The sequence below is a fragment of the Meriones unguiculatus genome, chromosome 2, assembly GCF_030254825.1.
Source record: "Meriones unguiculatus strain TT.TT164.6M chromosome 2, Bangor_MerUng_6.1, whole genome shotgun sequence".
NCBI classification, from domain to species: Eukaryota; Metazoa; Chordata; class Mammalia; order Rodentia; family Muridae; genus Meriones; species Meriones unguiculatus.
The window spans coordinates 183,909,862-183,929,704 of NC_083350.1; the positions used below are offsets into that span (position 1 = coordinate 183,909,862).

At 40.5% G+C, this 19,843-nt stretch overlaps 1 protein-coding gene across 2 annotated transcripts in view; it reads left to right on the top strand.

The window, feature by feature from the left end:
- Window positions 1–19,843, top strand: part of Gask1b (golgi associated kinase 1B) — a 51,132-nt gene that overhangs the window by 14,805 nt on the left and 16,484 nt on the right. For both annotated transcript variants that reach the window (XM_060378472.1, XM_060378473.1), the window contains exon 3: window positions 3,823–4,037. In XM_060378472.1, coding sequence (XP_060234455.1) covers window positions 3,823–4,037 — 215 coding nt within the window. The remainder of the gene's footprint in view (window positions 1–3,822; window positions 4,038–19,843) is intronic.

Sequence of the window (19,843 nt, forward strand, 5' to 3'; positions counted from 1 at the left end):
ACGCTGACATATTATTACCCACAGGGCTCACACACAGCCAGCTCTAGTAGGAAGACTGAACAGCAAGGGTGGAAAAGCAAGAGGCCTGGTGCTCCACTCACTGTCACCAGCTTTCTGTTTGTTCTCAGGAAATCCCTTTCCCTGAAAGACAGGGGAGAATGTCTTTATGTCTTTCTGAAGAAGTATGGATGGCTTTGGAGAAAAAATTATTCTTATTTGCTGAAACACCTTTGGCAGTTTGAGAATGACTTCATAATTATCAGAATACAAAGAATATCAAACAGCTGAGTATAGTGCAGGCCTTTAATCTCAGCACTCACGGAACTGAGATGGGAGGAATGAAGGTGCGAGTCCAGCTGTCACTACAGCTGGAAGCCTGTAGCTGCGTGATGGGAAGAAGCCATGAGTAGTGATGGTGCACACTTTAAATCCCGGCACTTGGGTAGCAGAAGCTGGTGATCTCTGTGAAAGTGAGGCCAGCCTGAACTACACAGCAGGCTCCAGGCTAGCCTGGGCTATACAGTGTGACCATGTCTCAAGCAAGCAAGCAAGCAAGCAAGCAAACAAACAAACAGAAAAACAACAAAAACTATCAAAACATTTTGTGATCTATAGAGTAGATTGGTAAACCCGCAGGCTAGTAAGGATTACAGTTTGGCCTATTTTGATTTTAACTGATGTCTGTAATTTTACTTGACTTAAAATAATGAAAGGATTAATAGTATTACTACGACAGCTGAGAATCATATGGAATTCACAGTTCAGTGTTTACTACATAAAGCCGTGTTGGCTCGGCCATGACTAGTTGTTGCTTTATTATTTACCACTCTTTTGTGCCACTGTGACGCTGAACCATGCGTGTAGCTGAATGGCCGTGATCGAGACCACGGGGCTGGCAAAGCCCCAGTGTTTACTCACTGCCATTTGCATAGCCTACAGACCACACAATTCCAGCAGTGCTACTCAAATATTTAATTGTAAGATAAACAGTTGGGCTATAACAGTTAATGAAACAATTAGGAGGATCCGAATATATAAGACGGCTTTATTTTTTTCCTTTGTGTAATTTTTGCTTTCTTATCCTGGGAAAATTTCAACTTCATGGTAGTAAACACAAAAGTTGGCACCTGCTCGTTTATAATTTAGCTTTAGGCTCTGAGATGCTGCTTGATATACAGTGGTTGCTCAGCAAGCAGCAAAGGCTGGATGGAGACTGAGGTGCTATGGGGCCGAAGGGGCTGCAAATGTGGAAACAGCTGCCATAAACATTTCTTGGCCATATGCATTTATGCTAAACTCTAGGATGGCAGTTTTATCTATTTGCTTTATTTTTTCTTTCATTTAATTAAATTTGCCAACGTAACTATTTTACCTGTTGGTGAGTTACGTTTACATGCTGCATAATGTGCAAATCAGCGTAAACCTATCCCTCATGCTGATCTTACATAGTGGGGGGGGGTACAGATAACAATTATGTGCTGGATTAGTCTAAAACCCGTGAGGAAGGGAATTCTGAATGTTTGTACCAGGCAGGAGTGATACAAGTCTCTCTCTCTCTCTCTCTTTTAGCGTACAGTCTTATTTAATAGCAGCAAAGGCAGTTTATGAAGACCCAGGATCACTCCCGAGATACGGAGGAGGAGGCAGGTTTCTCACTAGTCTAATGTCACAAGACAAGGAAGTCATAGACCAGAGAGCTAAAGGTCTGTTGGGTTAACCACGAGTTGGCCTTGTTCTCTTCCCGAATTTCTGTTTATTTATTCATTTGGGTGAGAGTGAAGGGGACAGGGAAACTTCAGAAAGCCATATAGCTGCTCCTGGGCTGCAGACAACTGGGTTTTTCTTACCGGTACATTCTCATGCAGAACTTTCTTCATTGCCTAAAACGAGGAGACTTCTTTTTAGTTAGTGTTATAGTAAGGCGCGCATGCTCTTAAAGATGCAGAAAGGCTAGAAGGCTTCTGACTGCTGTAGACCACTTCTTGCTTCTCCCAGGGTTGGGGTTGTGCAGGAAACAGTTTCCTGCCTGTCCTCCATAGTGTCTGTCCTCTGGACACGCAGTGTTAGGATTTGGCTTACCTTTGCACACTTTCTTGGTCTGGGATGAAAAGTGCTGGCTGTGAGTCACGTTTTCAAGGACTCTGGCTCACAGCCTCTGGTAGTTCAGATGTGCCATGTGGTTGTCTCTGAAAGCTGCATGGTATTTTGTATTCATGCTTGGTCACCCTGGCCCGGCTTGTCTTCCTCACACCATAGACAGATGTTATATGGATTTTATTCTCTGTTTTAAAAAATCTGCATGGTATTTGGGGTATATACAATTGTTTAGATTGTCTACCTTCGAAAGGAATTAGGTCTCAGGAGACCCAACAGCTTAGTAAAAAGTAATGGGAAGGAGAAATGTAATGGCAAAATTGATGATTTTTGAGCTAGCTTCTGTCTCTTAATTGTGTGTCAGTGACTGTGGAGTATGTACTCTGTATGAGCCAAAGACCTTTCACACTTTACCCGATATTGTTGGTGAAGGGGAGAATGAGCTTTCTTTGGAACAGGCTGAGACAGGGACAATTAGAACGGATAAGTGAATGTGTTAAAAACTGCTGGTGTGCCTCCAGCTTTAGAATGAGCGGTTTAAGCAGAAGACTGTCAACTGCAGATAAGCGCACCTCGAGACTCAAGCAAGAGGGGTTGGGTTTCTAGCGTGGTGAAGGAAGTCGTAGATTTCAAACATCCAAGGCCGTTTCAAAGGGCTTTCAGAAATTCCTGGCATGTCTGGACACTCTGCTCGGAATTCCTCAGGGTTCTATTGTTTGGGCTTGTTCAGAATGAGTTAAGGGGGCTTTTTAGATGCTTGTAATCAAGTTGTTTTCTTCAAGAGCACCACACTGACTTTTGAGTTATAAGCAACCCTAATCATCACCATCTCTGTGATTCTATTTGGCTGAAATGGGGGCTTGTAAGTGATTTAAAGCCTGAAATGTTGTTCAGTAGACTCCATCATGATCTTGCCTGTTGATGACTCCATTGGGGCTTATCAGACTTTATTCAGCTTAGCAATGATAGAAATTACATTTGTATCCAGTGACTGAGAGCCAAACAACTTGAGTGACATTTTAAAAAATATCGTCTATGCACACACAGCTGAAGAAGTGGCATTTGCTTAAAGACACTGTATGAGGTTATATGTGAATGTGTTACCTCTTCTCAAGAGCAGCACTCTTGTGCTTTTTCAGAAAAGAAAAACAGAGAAACAAAAATGTTTCCCTTTTCCACTTTCCTTCTTTGGAGACTCCAGTAATTGAGGTGAAGCATCCAATTTCTCTTTGAAATTTGTGACTTCTAAAAATTCTCCCCACCCCCGGCATCCTGATGTAGCCTTAGAAAATCAGACAGCTGTTATTACAAACAGAGCCCTCTCTGCTCAGACCCTGAATAGACAATTATAAATGTCTGGATTCTTTCCTTCCTTGTGGTGGCTGCTGTTTTAGATGTGGAATGAAACCATACTAACTAGAGGATGGTTGAGTAGTAGTTAGTAGCCTGTTCCTGCCACATCTATAAATCTTGTTAAATTTTCTGTTCACTGTCTAGAGTAACTTTCCATGTCATAAGACTTATAACTGACTATGAGTATCATTGATCTAAAAATACTGAAACTTGAGAAGACACCAGGACCATGGAATTTGGTTAATAAATGTTACCAAATGTTCCCCATGGGACAGGTGGGACAGGATGTGGGAGAGTAAGTGACCTTCCCAAGGACACTCGCCCACTCAGTAGAGCAGCATGCTGAGTGAACTCTTTGCTTTTCTGATTCTGTAGATGGCCAACCTCGTCCTTTCATTCTCTGGGACTCCTCCCTAGCATCTGCAAGCAATGAGAGCCATTCTTCTGTGAAGGTCACCTGGGGAACTTATCAGCAGTTGCTGAAACAGAAGTGCTGGCTGAATGGCCGCATTCCCAGACCTGAATGGGGCTGCACAGGAATCCATCACCACGAGTGGTCCAAAATGGCTCTCTTTGATTTTTTGTTACAGGTAAGTTTATCCAGCTCCCTAAGTGGTTATCTAAGACTGACAGTGTTGGAAGGCCTCAAAGGAATCTTCAGCACCCGGAGTTTCTACAAACTTGTAGTCTAAGTTCTAAAGTGCTATATCTGGCAAATGCAGCATGCTTTTTTTTGAAATCTTATATTCTTCTGGGAAATGATTGTGAATATTCTTATTTTTTAAATTACTTTCTGAAGAAGTAACCTACCAGCTAGCCTTCAATATTCCCAGTAATGATAGTTAGAATGTATTGAGTGGTTGGGGATGTGTTTTAGCATACTCCAGAGGTCAACAAAAGGTTGGTGAGGATGGGTAACTTATTCAAGTTCTTATACCTACCAAGAGTTCAGATTCCCTGAGGCCTGATGGTGCTAAATGTTTATCTTCTTTCCATCCTCCCAAGCTGTGTTTCAATATGTATGTGGCTACAGAGCTACTGTTTTTAAAAAAAAAATTTCTTTCCAGTACTGCCCCACCTCTTTCTTGACAGGGTCTCACTAGGTAGCCCTGGTTGGCCTGGCACTCATTGCGTAGACCAGGATGGCCTTCAAATCAGAGAAATCTGCCTGCTTCTGCCTCTCAAGTGCATTAATGGTATGTGCTACCATTCCTGGCTCCAGTGATTCTTGTTTTAATACTTTCATAAAGATTCAACATTTGAAAATAATACCTCTACATAACTAAATAACTCTTGATTTCCCTCCTTTTAATTAATTAATTTATGTATTCACTTGACATCCCACTTGTAGCCCCCTCCCTTCCTCCCCCCCTACAGGTCCAAGCCCCCTCCCTCTTACCCTGCTATGATCTTTTTCCAGTAAGGATCCCATGACTCACCTTTGCTGCACTCTGGCTACTGCTTTTCTTTGCTCCCATTTTACACAAACTGTTTTTTTGTTATCATATCACTAAATAATAATTTCATGAGAATTTAGAATTGTCTTAAAACCTTTCTGAAAACATCCTCCTTTTTTTTTTTTAGCTCCTTTCATGTAATATGTATGTGACCGGAAGAAAGGAACTAGAAAGGAGCAGGAACACAGACAGAATCCTCCTAGGATTTAACAGAGATTTCAAGTCCAGTCTGGTGTATATGACACTCTGTCAAAAACAAAACAAAACAAATAAATAAAAAAAAAGCAGAGAAAAAGCCAGCTTAGTCACTGTCTTGGGGATAAGCAATGTTGATGAGAGAATGACCTTTGGTGTTAGTGATCCAGAGTGGTTAGTGAGGGCTAAGCCAGTGTGCTGGCTGTTTAGTGGGGTGAGAGGCAGCCAATGGTCACCTGCTACCTTGAACAATGTTTGAGTGTATCTATGAAGTATAGACAGGTTGTGAATTAAGTATGGATTGTCTTATTTGTAAGTTAGTTTACATATGAAGGCTGTGAAGTAGGGCCCCTTCCTCCCCATTGCATGTAGGGGAACTGAGGCACAGAAACTATGTGTATCCTGAGAGCATACTTGCAAGATGATAAATTCACCTACTGCAAAATGACTGGTACTACTAAAGACGTGAAACCCTTGGGTCCGGCACAGATGACTTTTACACTTAGCATATAGCCACTGGTTTCAGCTTCACGCTTCCTTGCCTCTCCTCTTGCATTGGGGTTACATAGCCATGTTCTGGTGAGTGCTTCTAATGATGTTTTTATGTCTGATGAGGAACCCTAACTTTGGAACCCCCAGTTTTATTCCTGGCAGCTGGCAAACCTGACTAACATGTGCCTGGAAGGATATGTGATGTTAGTGTTTTGGTAAGGAAACAAATATTCTCTACTTCCAAGAAAAGACACATTTGTACCTTCTAGAAGAGTTTACTGTATTAACAAGCATAACAATTAGTGTAGCACAGGGCTGGAAGGATGGCCCCAGGGTAGAGCCATTGCCTATCATGGGTGAAAACCTGAGTATATCCTCACTACCTCACAGACAAAACCAAACAAGACAAAACACAAAACTAAAGAACAAGCTTGGTGTGATGTGCTGAAATGTCATGGGGAGTTGTCTTTCAACAAACGGTCATCCTGAAGCTTGTGGCAGATAGACACAAGAACTTACCTATGGCAAGAAAAGGGCCAATCTCTCTCTAGATTATCTAGTGTTCTGTATTTTCATTCTGAACCCCTCCAAGTAAATCTCATTCTGTCCTAAGCTCCATTTATTATCTAACCAAGAAGAAAACACACACACACACACACACACACACACACACACACACACACACGTCGTATTATAAAAGTAGTATAAGGTATTACATTCCAAAGTTTTTTGCTTTTTGTTTTCTTTGGAAGTGTCATAGTTAGGAAAATGTAGTATATGAAATGAAAGCTAGATCTATATCAGAATTGCTGGCTAAATATTAGATCAATTGCTCTGAGATCAAAAGGGAAAAGAGGTGCCACAAAGTAGTGAAGAGAAAGCATTTGAATAGAAGTTTAGGTGGGAGAAATAGGAGCCTGTAGAAATGCCTGAGAAGAACGTGATTGTGACAGTGTTTCATGGAGTTTGATCATCTTAAATAGGCCATTCAGAGAAGACCCTTTGTTCAAGCAAGTACAGGGCTTCCTGCCTTTGGGCATAGGAAGTAGCAATCAGGAAGGACTTCTTTACACAGTGTGTGTTGACTGTGGAGCTCCACCATTCCTTACCCTAACTGAGCCAGAACAAAGTTCAGCTGATCCAGTTTCCTTCTGAGCCCACCGGCAGCTTTTACCAGGAGAGGGACATTGTCTGCTCCCTTGAGGATGAATGTGAGCATATGAGATCACCACTGTGGATTTTAAACATGCAAAAAATATTCCATATGCCTTGAAATAATAATATGGTTAACTTACCACTCAGAGTACACTTACATTATGCCAGCATGGTTCTGGGTACTCTGGTACTAAGCATTAAGATAGTAATTTAGGAACTCAGTATGATTGTTATCTGTGTTTTTATGAGGAATGACGAAGCAGAAGCAAGCAGAAGTTTGGTACTCTTGCTAGGGTCACATGGATAATGTTCACTAGTTCCTGGAGTCGGACCAGGAGTTCTATCTAAGAATCCAACAACTGCTACCTTCATTCCTCATACAGAAAAGAGTACCATCTCCATCACTGTTCCAAGGGAAAAATCTAGGAGCTAGCTGTGTGCTTCTGTGAGGGTCACATCGTGTGACCAACATCTTGATATCTATTGAATTGTTTTCTTGAAGGAATCATTCATTGGTTCCCATCTTTGCTCAAGGCTTTGTCCATTCTAACTTAGATGAGTCCCTGTAGCCCCTTCAAACTGTATGAGCCAATGTGTCAGGTCTGGTAGTTCCAGCTTCCCTCTTTTTTCCCTCTGTGGGAAGTGGAAGGCAACGTGATGTTTCTTCCAATCCGATGGAAGGTGATGAAGTCTTCTTTGCATTTTTCAGTTTTACATAGCACTTGGGATTGAGAATCTTATATATTCACGTATTTAGTTTGGTTTTAGTAAATCTCTTGTTCAAATTAGTGCCATCTTATAACTTCCCTTATTGATTAAAAACCTCTGTATATTATGGAAAGGAGCCCTTATTGCAGTCCCCATCAGTCAGATTTCTGTAACATAAATGAAGAACTGAGATGATCAACTTATAAAGAGAAAAGACTTATTATGGTTTACAGTTTTTAGTATTTCAGGCTGTGATTGGTTGGCGTCATTGCTTTGGGTCTATGATGAGGTAATAGATTGTGGCAGAAGTGTGTGATGGAACAAATCTGCTTATCTCATGGATAGTAAATAAGAGAGAGAACAGAGGGGGCCAGACTTCCATAGCTCCTGCTTTTGTTTCCTCAGGAAAGATAAATGAACATTTGTCATCTGTGATATATCAAAGAAATGATCCACCTAAATCCAGCTTGGTGAGCCAATGTGTTTAGTGAGATCATAGGTAAACGGGGTGGGGGTGGGAAATCACTCACAATGGTGACAAAACTGCTACATCAGTAAAACGTGCCATCCCTTCATGGGTAAAGCCTCCTGGAAGCTGCCTTACAGTGTTTGTCCTTCAGGTAAAGGTGTGCCTCTTATATATTCTAGTACCTTTCAAATCATGTGCATCTTGGGGACACGAGTGGGTCGTGACTTGGGGAGACATCATCTAATTCTGTTCACCTTTTTAGGGCATCACTGACAGATTGAAGAATCAGTTCTACCCAAGTCTAACTTTACAGACAATGAGGTGATCTTACAGACATGTAGATGGAGTTTTAAAGGATCGTGTGTGACCCAAAGGTAGCTGTACCACTGAACAGCCCAGCTTGGAATGGGTTAGGACACATGAAAGCTGCACTCTTGGAGCTCTCTTTGTGACTTGTAGGCAGTTCCTCCCACAAAAGAGTCTCTTTTTTTCTCTACGCCACCTCAGAGAGCGGCCTCGAGATTCCTCCCCTAAGCCTCTTCCATCTCTGTAGCTTCCCAGTCCTTTCCCACTCCCCACAGGAGTGAAGGTTACAAATCAGAGGAGATATTTGCCTCATCATGTGCTCCTTCCTTCAGCTCTAACACCATTTCTGCCACCTTTTCGTGATACTCCCTGAGCTTTTGTGGGGCTGATTTAGATTTGTTGGCATTTTCTTCCACTTATGGCTGAACATTGAGTCACTGTGCACAGAAACAGTCACACGTCTCAGTACTTTGACCAGGTGTGAGTCATGGTCTCATAACAAGTTTCCCCTCTAGGTCCAACCTGACAGCAGCAGAAATCTGTGGGTGTAAATACAGACACTTAGAAGGCAATTTGATAGGCATGTTGTACTCCTTAACCAAACAACACTGGAACCTATCCATTCTCCAGCCACAGATCTTTGCCTTGCTCTGCTTATGGCACCAACAGAAGTTCCCTTTTCTGGTGAGTCTTAAAGCAAATTGCAAATCAGTTGATTGAACCAGTAACAGTTGTGCAGGTCACATTTGGCAAGTTGATAATGTAGTATGTTGAGTCCGTAACTGAGCAGGGCTTTTGGTGACAATTCCCCCTGAGACACTTGCCTAGGACTTTCCAGTACTGTAAAAGCCAGGGGATACAGAGGTGGCATCCATCTTAGTTCCAGCTTGGATTTTCAATATCCTAAAACCAAAATGTGAATGTCTTCAGCAATAGGGACTGACTCTCCAGTTCTAGAATGTAAGAAACAGCAGGAACAACAGACTTTGCAGTTTGTGAGAACTCAAGGGCCTCCCTAGCCAACAGTTTATGGGTCTATGCTGTACTTATATGTAACTGTCAACTTCACACAGCTCAAGATCACCTGCAAAGAGTCTCAGGTGAGTAATTTTCTTCCTCAGGTGGTCTGTGAGATTTTCTATGAGGAATTGTCTTGATTGCTTAATGGATGTAAGGTGGTCTCTAGCTAAGAAAACTAGCTAAGTGTGAGCCTAAGGGTGAGCTGGCAAGCAGAATTCCTCCATAGTTCCTGCATTGAGTTCTTGCCTGGACTTTTCCCAGTGATAGACTGTGGCCTGGAAAGGTGAGATGAAACATACTCTTTCCTCTACTAGGCTGCTTTTGGTCCGAGTATTCTATCATAGCAACAGAGAAGAAATTAGAACAGGAGGTAACCTACTCCTGGCACCAAGGTTTTCACTTAATAACCTATGGATTCTGAGAGTGCTCTTTCCCACTCAGAGTACCTTCATTCAGAATCTTTGACAAATGTTTTCACTTTTCTTTTAGATGTGTTTCCAAATTTGTAACATATTGAAGACACTCGAAGGCATTATGTAATGAAACCTTTTTATAGAGGGCAAAGTGTCTTAAGGCTTAATACCGTCCACTTTAGGCAAGTGCCAATTGGTCTTTGGATTTAGCAGCTAGGGTTATACTTTTTAAAAAGTAAGGAGGTCTTTTTAAAAAGCATTAAAAGATCTTACAATTTGTATCAACTGTTTTATAAAGAGAGTAATGTTGAATAGAGCAAAATGGATGGGAGGCATGATTCTCCATAAGCTGTCTTGCTTTCTCATCCTGGGGCACTACTGTGTGACCACTGTGCATCTCTCCATGTTAAATGGTATCCACTGCGCCGCTTCACACTCCTTGGCTCAGCCTGGGTCATGGCTGCACTCTTACCCACTGCTCAAGGACAGACTCTGGTCCAGTGCCATGCCTGTTATCCATCTGTCAGCCATATTTGCTGCTGCTGAAGGAATCCTGGGCTGGGTGGTACAATCACCCCCCCCCCCCCAATATATTTTCTCATAGGGGAGAAATGCATATAGAATATTCTGGGGAAATAATTGCCTACCTTTAGGGCAAACAATTTCTTTTAACTGTACCAGTCTGTCTTGTATTCCTTCTCTCGAACCTTTGGTGAACTAGTGCTTAGGCCTTAAATCCTTCCAAGGTTCTCTCCACAGCATGTGAATTCTGTTAAAATTTGCCCTAGGAACTCTGATTCTTCACAAATCTTATCACACTGGACACTGGGTGCCGAGGACACACCGCTTTGTGTAATTCCTGGTTTAAATGTTAAGTCATTCAGATCTACTATAACATCTTTTGCATCATCAAGCTCATGCCCCACCTGTAGCTAGGTAAAATAACAAAGCCTCCTGGGAATTAGTTTCTTTCTTAGCTCGTCAGCAAACTCATTCCCTTTACGTTTGGTGAGCAAGCACTGAACGCCATTTCTCTCCTTCCCAGTTTTCTCAGTAATAAAGTTATTCCTCTCTTGTCTTTTAGTCCCTGATATTCCTAGGGACCCCAGCTAGGTATAACTACATGTCCCTAATGGACTGTTTGAGCCAATTCTTTGGGGACAAACACATTGTATTGTCTCAAGGGTGTGTGAGCAGTTATTCAGTGTCTCCACAACCTGGACTCTCAGATTGATGCTGTTCGCGCTCATACCCCAAGTCCCTTTGCTTCATAAACCAGATTGGGTTCTTATACAGTTCGTTATTAGTGCTCCTGTGTGAATGCTCAGTGATGGATTTTCTCTTCCTCTGTTAAGGGTGAGACTGATAGTGGGGATATCATACATACCTCTTCCTTGTTCTCCCTCCACACTGACTGATTCTGCTCAGGAGAGCCAAGTTTTCAGATCTCAGAAATGGGTGTTTAGCATACTACTAATTTTTATTCTTTTTCTGTGTCTGTAAGAAATGACAAGCTAACACTTCTTTCTCATCCTTCCTTTTTTCATGTTGTCTTCCAAAGTGGAGGCTAATATGGAGGATAACATTAACAAGTCCTTTTCTTGTAAGTCTGTCTTTGTCTGCATAGATTGCTAAACCTCAGTTGCATGTTTTATTGCCCCCTCCAATACTATTGCCCCCTCCAATGCCACTGTCACGACCCTAAACCACATGTGATACTTTCAGAGACTGTGATATATTCTTAGTTCATCAGTCACTTTGTGTTTCTACTTGTATTCCCATAGTACAAATATCTCACTCAAGGAGGCACAGCACTCTACTACACAGAGAAAGGGAATCACCTTGAATTTCCTCCAAGGATGCTCCATCCTCATATGGCTCAACCTTGCTTGTGATTCAGGAGCTAGCTCCCATATGTGGTAAGAGAAAAGGGACTGTGGTGAAAGTTGCAAGTGGCTAACATATATACTGAGAATGGACTGTAGCGTTAAACTGATAGCTAGGAACATGAGGGATAAAACACAGAGAAATTTGCTGAGGTGCATGAAACAGGCAAGTGGACCAGGTAAGAGGGAGAGTTTATGAAACAAAGTTAGATAAACAGATTAATTTCACAAGTGTCATCATAGTTGATATTTTTGTACAATTTGTTTTCTATTCAATAACATGGAGGTTGGTTTTAATCAGAACTATGCCTTATGGAAGTGGTGCTTGGGAATGCAGGGAGTGGATCTGTGAACACTTTCAGACAAGTTATGCCTGGAGCAAACTATTGTCACATGCTCTACGATGCTAGAGCAAGGGCCAGGGAACACAGAATTGTTGTTATTCTCTGCATACAGCATTTATTTGTTTCATCTAATTAACAAATTTATATTCAGAAAGGCTGGATCATATTACTGACTCTATAAAGTGCAAAAGAGCCACAAGCCATCTTTTCTTCTTTAAGTGTTAGGGGTATGAACTGCACAGATCAAAATTCATCACCACAGGGATGACAAAATGAAGTACTCTAGAGAACATTTTGTGTTTCTAAGGTTTGGCTCAATATCTCTCAAATGATTTGATAAAATAACAGGAGTGACTTCAGCACATGAAAACCTTGTTTCCTGAACTATGAGACTGTACTGTAATGCTGGAAACTGAGAACAGATTAGTCTGCAGAATTTGAATGTCAACCATGCTGTAGCCTTTCTTAGCCTGGAGAAATTACTTAAGCTTCTCTCTCCATGGTTTCTCCATCTATAAAATAGGACTCTTACACTGCATAGGGACAAAGGAAAGAACAAATTACTTTTACATGTTCTTTTGTGTATTTAGAATAATGCCTGATATATGTTCAGTAAATATTATTTATTACTTATGCAAACTAAACAGCCAGAAAGTCATATATGTAAATTAGTTAAGTAAGTCAATGTCCCCATTATTTTATTCATTAAATTGCAAGTCATTTACCAAATATTTCAGTTTCTTGAATGTTTATGGACAGCTCTACTTCTCGGTCTTTTCTTGTTAAGGTTTAATTCTTTCTGACTACTCTGTCTTTTCTTATAAACTCTGAGTTTCTCAAGAGCAAATTCTTGTCTTATTTGACTTGTAAGCTTTCTGTTAGCAGCCAAATGTTTGGAAATGTTGCAGCACTGGGGCACCATAGTTATATATATATATACGCATATATATATATGTATATGTATATATGTATGTATATATGTGTGTAGTCATATTAAAATATTAAATCTGAAGTGTCAGATTAGGATTGTTACAAGTGAAATAAAAACTGCTTGTAACACAGAAAGTAAATGAAAGGGAAATAGAAAAAAATGGAAGAATTTCTATCTATTTTCTAATGGATAGAACCTTTTTATTGTTTGATGGAGTTAAATTTCTGCTATTGTTTGTTGAACGAGGAATTAATGACTATTTGCAATAAGGGAACAACAATATTGTGTTTGGAAATAACTTGCTTTACCATCACTAAAAAGTTATATTTCTTTCTGCTTTAATAGACTTTCTTGAACTCTTGTTTGTCCTACACCCAGGAGAGGTTTAATGTTGTCCATAAAAAAGTTGAAAGAGGTGATCTCCTGCCTCAAGAGTTACAGTTTAATATGAGGGAAAGATATGGCGAACCACAAATAAGTCTTAAATCTTCTAGGAAAAAGCTGGAAGCTATAGATTTTTCTCAAATGGTTGGCTCAAGAATGAAGTTAGGGAGTTTGACATTCAATCCAGAAAAGCAAGACTCCATAGGAAGAGCTTTTAATAGAGAAGAATCTTAGCGAAGAGCTCAAAGTGTGGAAAAGTTCGTTGAACGGGAAAATGATGTCTGAAGACACTTCCTGTTTTCCAAATGTAGTTTTTGCTTAGATGGCTGTGAGTAATGAGCCTACGGTGATAAATTCAACAATTAGCCACAGTTTTCCTTGTCTTGACAGCTGTCTCCTCCAGTTACCTTTTCCCCCCTTTTCATCTGGTGCGTAAGGAATTTGCTCCAGGATGAGTTCTATTGCATTCCTTTTGCTTTGATCTTTGTGGGTTGAAAGCAAAAATTCTAACCATCTTCTCTCTCTTTCTTTTTCTGAGTGTGTGTATGTGTGTGTGTGTATGCATACACATCTGTATATGGGTGAGTATGCTCTTGTATGTGGAGACCAGATGTTCACTGGATGGCCAAGGAGCCACTGAAGTTTTCCTGCCTCTGCCTGCCAGCATTAGAATTACAAGTGTATGCCACCCTGGCTTCTTATGTGGGTACTGGATATCTGAACTTAGGTTTTCATGTGTGTACACGCACATACCAAGCAGAACTTTTTTCCAATCCTCATCCCCAACCATCTTTTATATAAGGGAGAATATTTTATCATTTACAAAACAATATTTTATTAATTTTGACTAGTCTCTGCTAGGCAAGGAAAGATTCTGCTTATAGTCCCTTGATAGATCATAAAGGACTCCCAAGCATCCCCCCCCCCTCACTCTTTTTCAGTGGCCAAGGCTCTCACTTGCAGCTATCAAGAGCTGGTAAGGAGTATTTGTCACAGGTGAGCATTCTGGTAACAGAAGATGCAGTAGTCCAGGGTTCCAGGCATTCAGACTTCACATGATTTGACGTAGTTTTATTGTCTTTCAGAGTAGAGCATTATCAATTTATATGACTTTTGGCCATGTATTTATTGGTAAATTCAAACAAGTGGTGCAGTTTCTCATTTGTTTGATAGCAAATAGTGAGAGAAGATGGTCCCAAATAATGTCTTAGGAACAAGTAGCAAAGAAAGTCTGGGATTAACTTCAAATCCTGGTTGACTATCATGATGAATTGGCTTAGACCTAGCAAGTGAAGACGGAGAGGAGCAAAGGGACTACAAAACTATGTAGTTCTGCTTCTTGTTGTTCGTTGAGATAACATCCAAACTCTTCTTATTGGGAGTATGAGATAACTGGAGTGGTTTCCTTGGCTACAGTTCCTTGGGGACTACGCTTTTCTAAGCATAAGAATGACCAAGGGCCACAGATGTGTGGTATATTTTCCAGGAACCATGCCTTACTGAGGAGCTATTGTCAGGCACTAGCTTCTGGGGAAAGAAGAATCATCAGTTTTTGGAGAATGTGGTGACTGGTGTGTCTCTCATGCCCCAGTGGATGATCAGACACCCACGTGCATATCTACAGCACTCTGTGGACTTAGTGGGTTATTCACAAACAGAGGAGAAGATATGAAATTGTAAGAGGACATGTTGGAGGGCAGATGGGCGAAGTTAGAGTGGGGAGTTGGGGATGGATGTGATCTTGTTTTATTATACATGTGTTGGAAATTCTTTAATTAATTCTTCAATCTGAAACTCAATTTTTAAAAACTGACCACGGTCAAACTTCACAGGGAGAGACATGCTAAACACTGGCATTTATTATGGTTATTTTATTTTTGCATAATGTTCATAAGAGAGATTGGCCTGAAATTCTCTTACTTTGTTGGGTCTTTGTGAGGTTTAGGTACCAAGGTGACTGTGGCTTCTTAGAATGAGTTTGGTAGTGTTCCTTCTGTTTCTATTTTGTAGAATAGTTTGAAGAGAACTGGAGTTAGCTCTTCTTTGAAGGTCTGGTAGAATTCTGCGCTGAAACCATCTGGTCCTGGGCTTCTTTTGAATGGGAGACTTTTGATGACCGCTTCTATTTCCTTAGGGGATCTAGGACTATTTAATTGCTTTACGTGGTCTTGATTCAGCTTTGGTAAGTGGAATCGATCAAGAAAATTGTCCATTTCATTTAGATTTTCAAATTTTGTGGCATATAGACTTTTGAAGTAAGTCCTAATGATTATGTGGATATCCTCAGAGTCTGTTGTAATGTCCCCCTTTTCATTTCTGATTTTGTTAATTTGTCTCTCTGCCTTTTAGTTAGTTTGGCTAAGGTTTTGTCTATCTTTTTGATTTTCTCAAAGAACCAGCTCTTGGTTTCATTGATTCTTTGAATTGTTTTATTTGTTTCTAATTTATTGATTTCAGCCCTAAGTTTGATTATTTTCAGCCGTCTACTCCTTTTTGGTGTGTCTGCTTCTTTTTTTTCCTAGGGCTTTTAGGTGAGCTAGTAAGTTGCTTGAATGATCTGTCTTGAATTTCTTCTTGAAGGTGCTTAGTGCTATGAACTTTCCTCCTAGCACTGCTTTCATTGTGTCCCATAAGTTGTGTATGGGTATGTTTGGGTATGTTGTGTCTTCATTTTCATTGAATTCTAGGAAGACTTTAATTTCTTTATTTCTTCCCTGATCCAGCTGTCATTTAGTAGATTCATAAACTGTCTCATTTCATCAGTGAAACTCTAGAGAAATTATTCGAGCAGTATCACTGCTTCTTAGTACACTTACTGGTTGTGCTTAGGAAGATAATGATGTTTTCTTACTTTAAAGTCTTCCTAAGAAGGTCCCTCCTTCTTTTAAAATTATCTTGTGACACTACAATTTTATTGTAATACCCAGCACTATTTTTAATAACTGGGTGGACCTCCCAGAAACCTTGGTGTTTAGTGGGCACCCACAGGTGTTTCTTGCTTTTTACTATTTAGGGAAGTAGAGAAATTGGAAGTGATGTAAAAAGGATTACTAACAAGATTGCTTAAGTGAACAAAAAACAGGTTTTTGGCCTTGGATGAAATGGATAAACCATGAAAAATTATTGCTATTAAGGAAGGTTTGGGGCTATTTTATATTAGTTCTAAGAAGATTTGACTCTTCTTTTTCTGTTTGAGACATACTTGCTATATCCCTATGCTGGCCTTCAGTCCCCTGCCTCATTATCCTGAACGTGGGATTATAGGTGTGCCTCAGTACACCTGGTTAACCAGCTTTACTCAATTATTTTATTACAGAAAGTTTAATTCATGACAGTTTATTTATAAATAAATCACACAATTGAGTAGGTGTTATTTTATGCATGCCTAGGTAAAGAACTGCTTTCAACAGCAGTTGGCCCTCAGGTTTTCGGACTGCCTAGGGGCATTTTTATCAACTCATCATTAACGACTTCCTCTCTTGACCTACCTGCCTGTCTTCATTATACAACTGTGTTACATCTGGAGGCTTGTTCACTCTGAGTCATCATTTAGCCTTCCTGTGCTTAGTGCCTCACAGTCAAGCAACGGCAAATCTGACAGTTCTTCAAATGACTCCCATCTTACCACTCTCCCCTTCCTGTCAATTCACCCCAATGAGACTCCCCCCTGGTCAGTCAGATGCCATTTAGGGCGCCCAACTGATATCCTCAGTAGTCTTTCTTAGTTGCCTTTTACTGTTCAAACCGTCACTGAATCTACCTCTTAGAAAACTAAAATAAGTCTGTAAGGACCTCTATTTGATTGGGCAATGAAGTTTAAATGCCACAATTATTATGAAAGCCAGGGTTATAGTTGCGTGATGGAGGACACGACCAGCATGTGTGAGGCCTTTGCACTTATCCCCAGGGTCAATGTGAATAAACACATAAAGTGGTTAAATTAAAAACCACCAAAAATATGCAACAAGGTAAGGCTTTATAATGAGCCTCTGAGTGTCTGCCTGCAAGTCCCAGCTCATGACAGTCAGTCTTGTTCCCTTTTTAACTCTATCCATTTCTTATGCTCTGTATTAATTTGAAAGAAGCCACAGGTATCATATTACTTTACTTGTCAATATTTTAGCACAAATGACTAGAAGATAAAATCACATGTTTTAATATGTAAACATTTAATACATAAACTACAAGATTCCAAACCTACATTTTTTAAATTTATTTTTATTTGCTTTTCTTTTTCATTTACAAGATCATGTAAAGCCTCTTTCCTTGGGCCTGCTATGTAGGTCCAAGGAATAGGTTCTCCTTTTTATACAGAAAAGAAGGCAGAGAAGGCCTCTAGATGTATTTGGTAACTGCTGGGCTCTCAGTCTATAGAATCTAAAATAAAACATTTCGTTCTTGGACTGTCTTAGTTGGGTTCTCTGTTTGTTATAAATCCAAAAGCACATGGCCCAAGAGAACAGGACACAGCATTCCCCCTTTCAGGATGATCCTGTCAACTTTTTGCATATTTGTTTTCAGTTTTCTCTCTAAAGAGTTGACTCCTGTCTCCTTTCTCATGTCTCATCCTTGTATCTTCTCCCAGCTGTGATCCTTCTCATGAAAACAATGTGTCTTTCTAGCTAGCTGGGAACCTCCACATTCATATATTCATGAGTTCATAGGTGGATATTTGTACATCTTCAAAAGGTGGTCCAGTGCAAACTCAGGTGACTACATTTTTCGGCACCTTCCAATTTCTGTACCTTTAACAACTAATGAGGAACATAGGTGGGTTGAAGGCGAATATCAGGAAGAATGTGTTCTGAGAACAGATCAAGAACAACATCTTAACTGGGTGGTAGTGATGCATGCCTTTGATCCCAGCATCTGGAAGGCAGAGGCAGACAGACATGAGTTCCAGACCAGCTTGTCTAAAAAGGGAGTTCCAAAACAACCAGAGAAACTCTATCTCCAAAAACAAACAAGCAAAACCAAAAACAAAAAAAGCCAAAAAAACAAAACAAAAAAACCAACCAATCCACCAACCTGAAAGAACAACTTTTATTCTCCTGATTTAATTGTTGTTTCAGAAGTTTAGACCTTTCTTCTGCTAACTTAAGCTTAGTCCTAGAAGCATCTAGCCTCCGTACAATCTAATCTAGGCCTAGATTGTTTTCAGCCTCTGAGACTTACTGCTGAATAAGCTCACCCTTTCTAGCTCTTTTTGAGTTCTGGCTAGCTGGTTCAACTCAGCTCTTCTGGCTTAAACTCTTCTCCAAGCTGACTGATTCAATCTGGCTTCTCTCAGTTTCTCACTGAATTGCTCTACTTGGCCTCATACTAACTTTGGCAATTTGTTCTCATCTTCTGGCTCCTTTTCATTCTCTGGCTTGTTCTATATCTTCACCAGTGTCTAGCTTGTTCTTTCTATAGCCTGTCTCTGTAAAACTGTCCTGGTAAGACTGCCTCCCCCATCTCTTTTTTTCTCTTTCTACACTACTCTCTCTTAAGTGTTCAGCATATCCTATTTTGTCACATCTTTGTCTGATTCATAACTTTTTATGCCTCTCAATTAGACATCACTTTCAAACATGGGTGCTTCCTTCTATCTTCATTGTTTGGGTTTAAAGGTGTGTACTGAGGGTGTGTAGGCATCCAGCCAGGATTAAAGGTGTGTGATAAGGCTGAATGTGTCTGCGTTCCAGCAACAGGAGTGAGTAGCCCTGTTGCTGGATTAAAATCCCTCTACACCAAAGAACCAAGAAAGAAGAAGACATTGGCCAGGAAATATTCTCCAGCTTCAAACCAGATTCTTGTGCATATAATTTTTTTATGTGTATGGGCATTTGCTTGCATGTATGTCTGTGCACCACATGCATGTCTGGAGCCCATGGAGAGCATGCTCTCTCCCATAGAACTGGAGTTACAGATGGTGGTGAGCCACCACAGAGGTGCTGGAACAGAATCCTAGAATCTGGGTTCTCTGCAAGAACAGCCAGTGCTCTTAACCCCTAAGCCATCTCCCCAGTCCTGAAGTCAGACCTTGGTGTGACCGGTACTAAGAGCATACAGTCATTGCTTGTGTCCATTTTGACAATATAATGAAGCTTTGTTTTGCTTTTTAGGTGTTTGGTTTGAATCCATTGAGTGTGTGTGTGTGTGTGTGTGTGTTTGAATCAGATATTCTGTTCATGTTAGCATATTTCAGCACTTCTTATTTTACATTATAAACCAAACTGGGAATTACAGACATTTAGAAAATCATTGAAGGCTTTTGATGAAAGTCAGTTCATTTCTAGTGAGGGATTGTTATCATTTCTTATTGGCTTCAGTTATCATTTGAGGTTTGGGAGCTTTCCTCTTGATACTGACAAAGCATCAATTCTGTGTCCTATTTTTCAGTAGGGTTCCATGCCAGGTGTCTTCCTGGTTGAGCCCCATGTCTACTTCCTCTTCCACCACTTTTTTGATACATCTCCTTTCAACAGGATGTCTCCTTTAGATTTCATGCCTTCAAACTGCATCTCACTGGAAGGTCTACAGAATTTTCCTCGGTAGAAACTGACATAGTTTCCTTTGAGAATTAAGGCTTCTCAAGACCTCAGGAAGGGTGGAAGGAGACAGAAGAATTGCACGGGTCTCCAATTCCAGAGG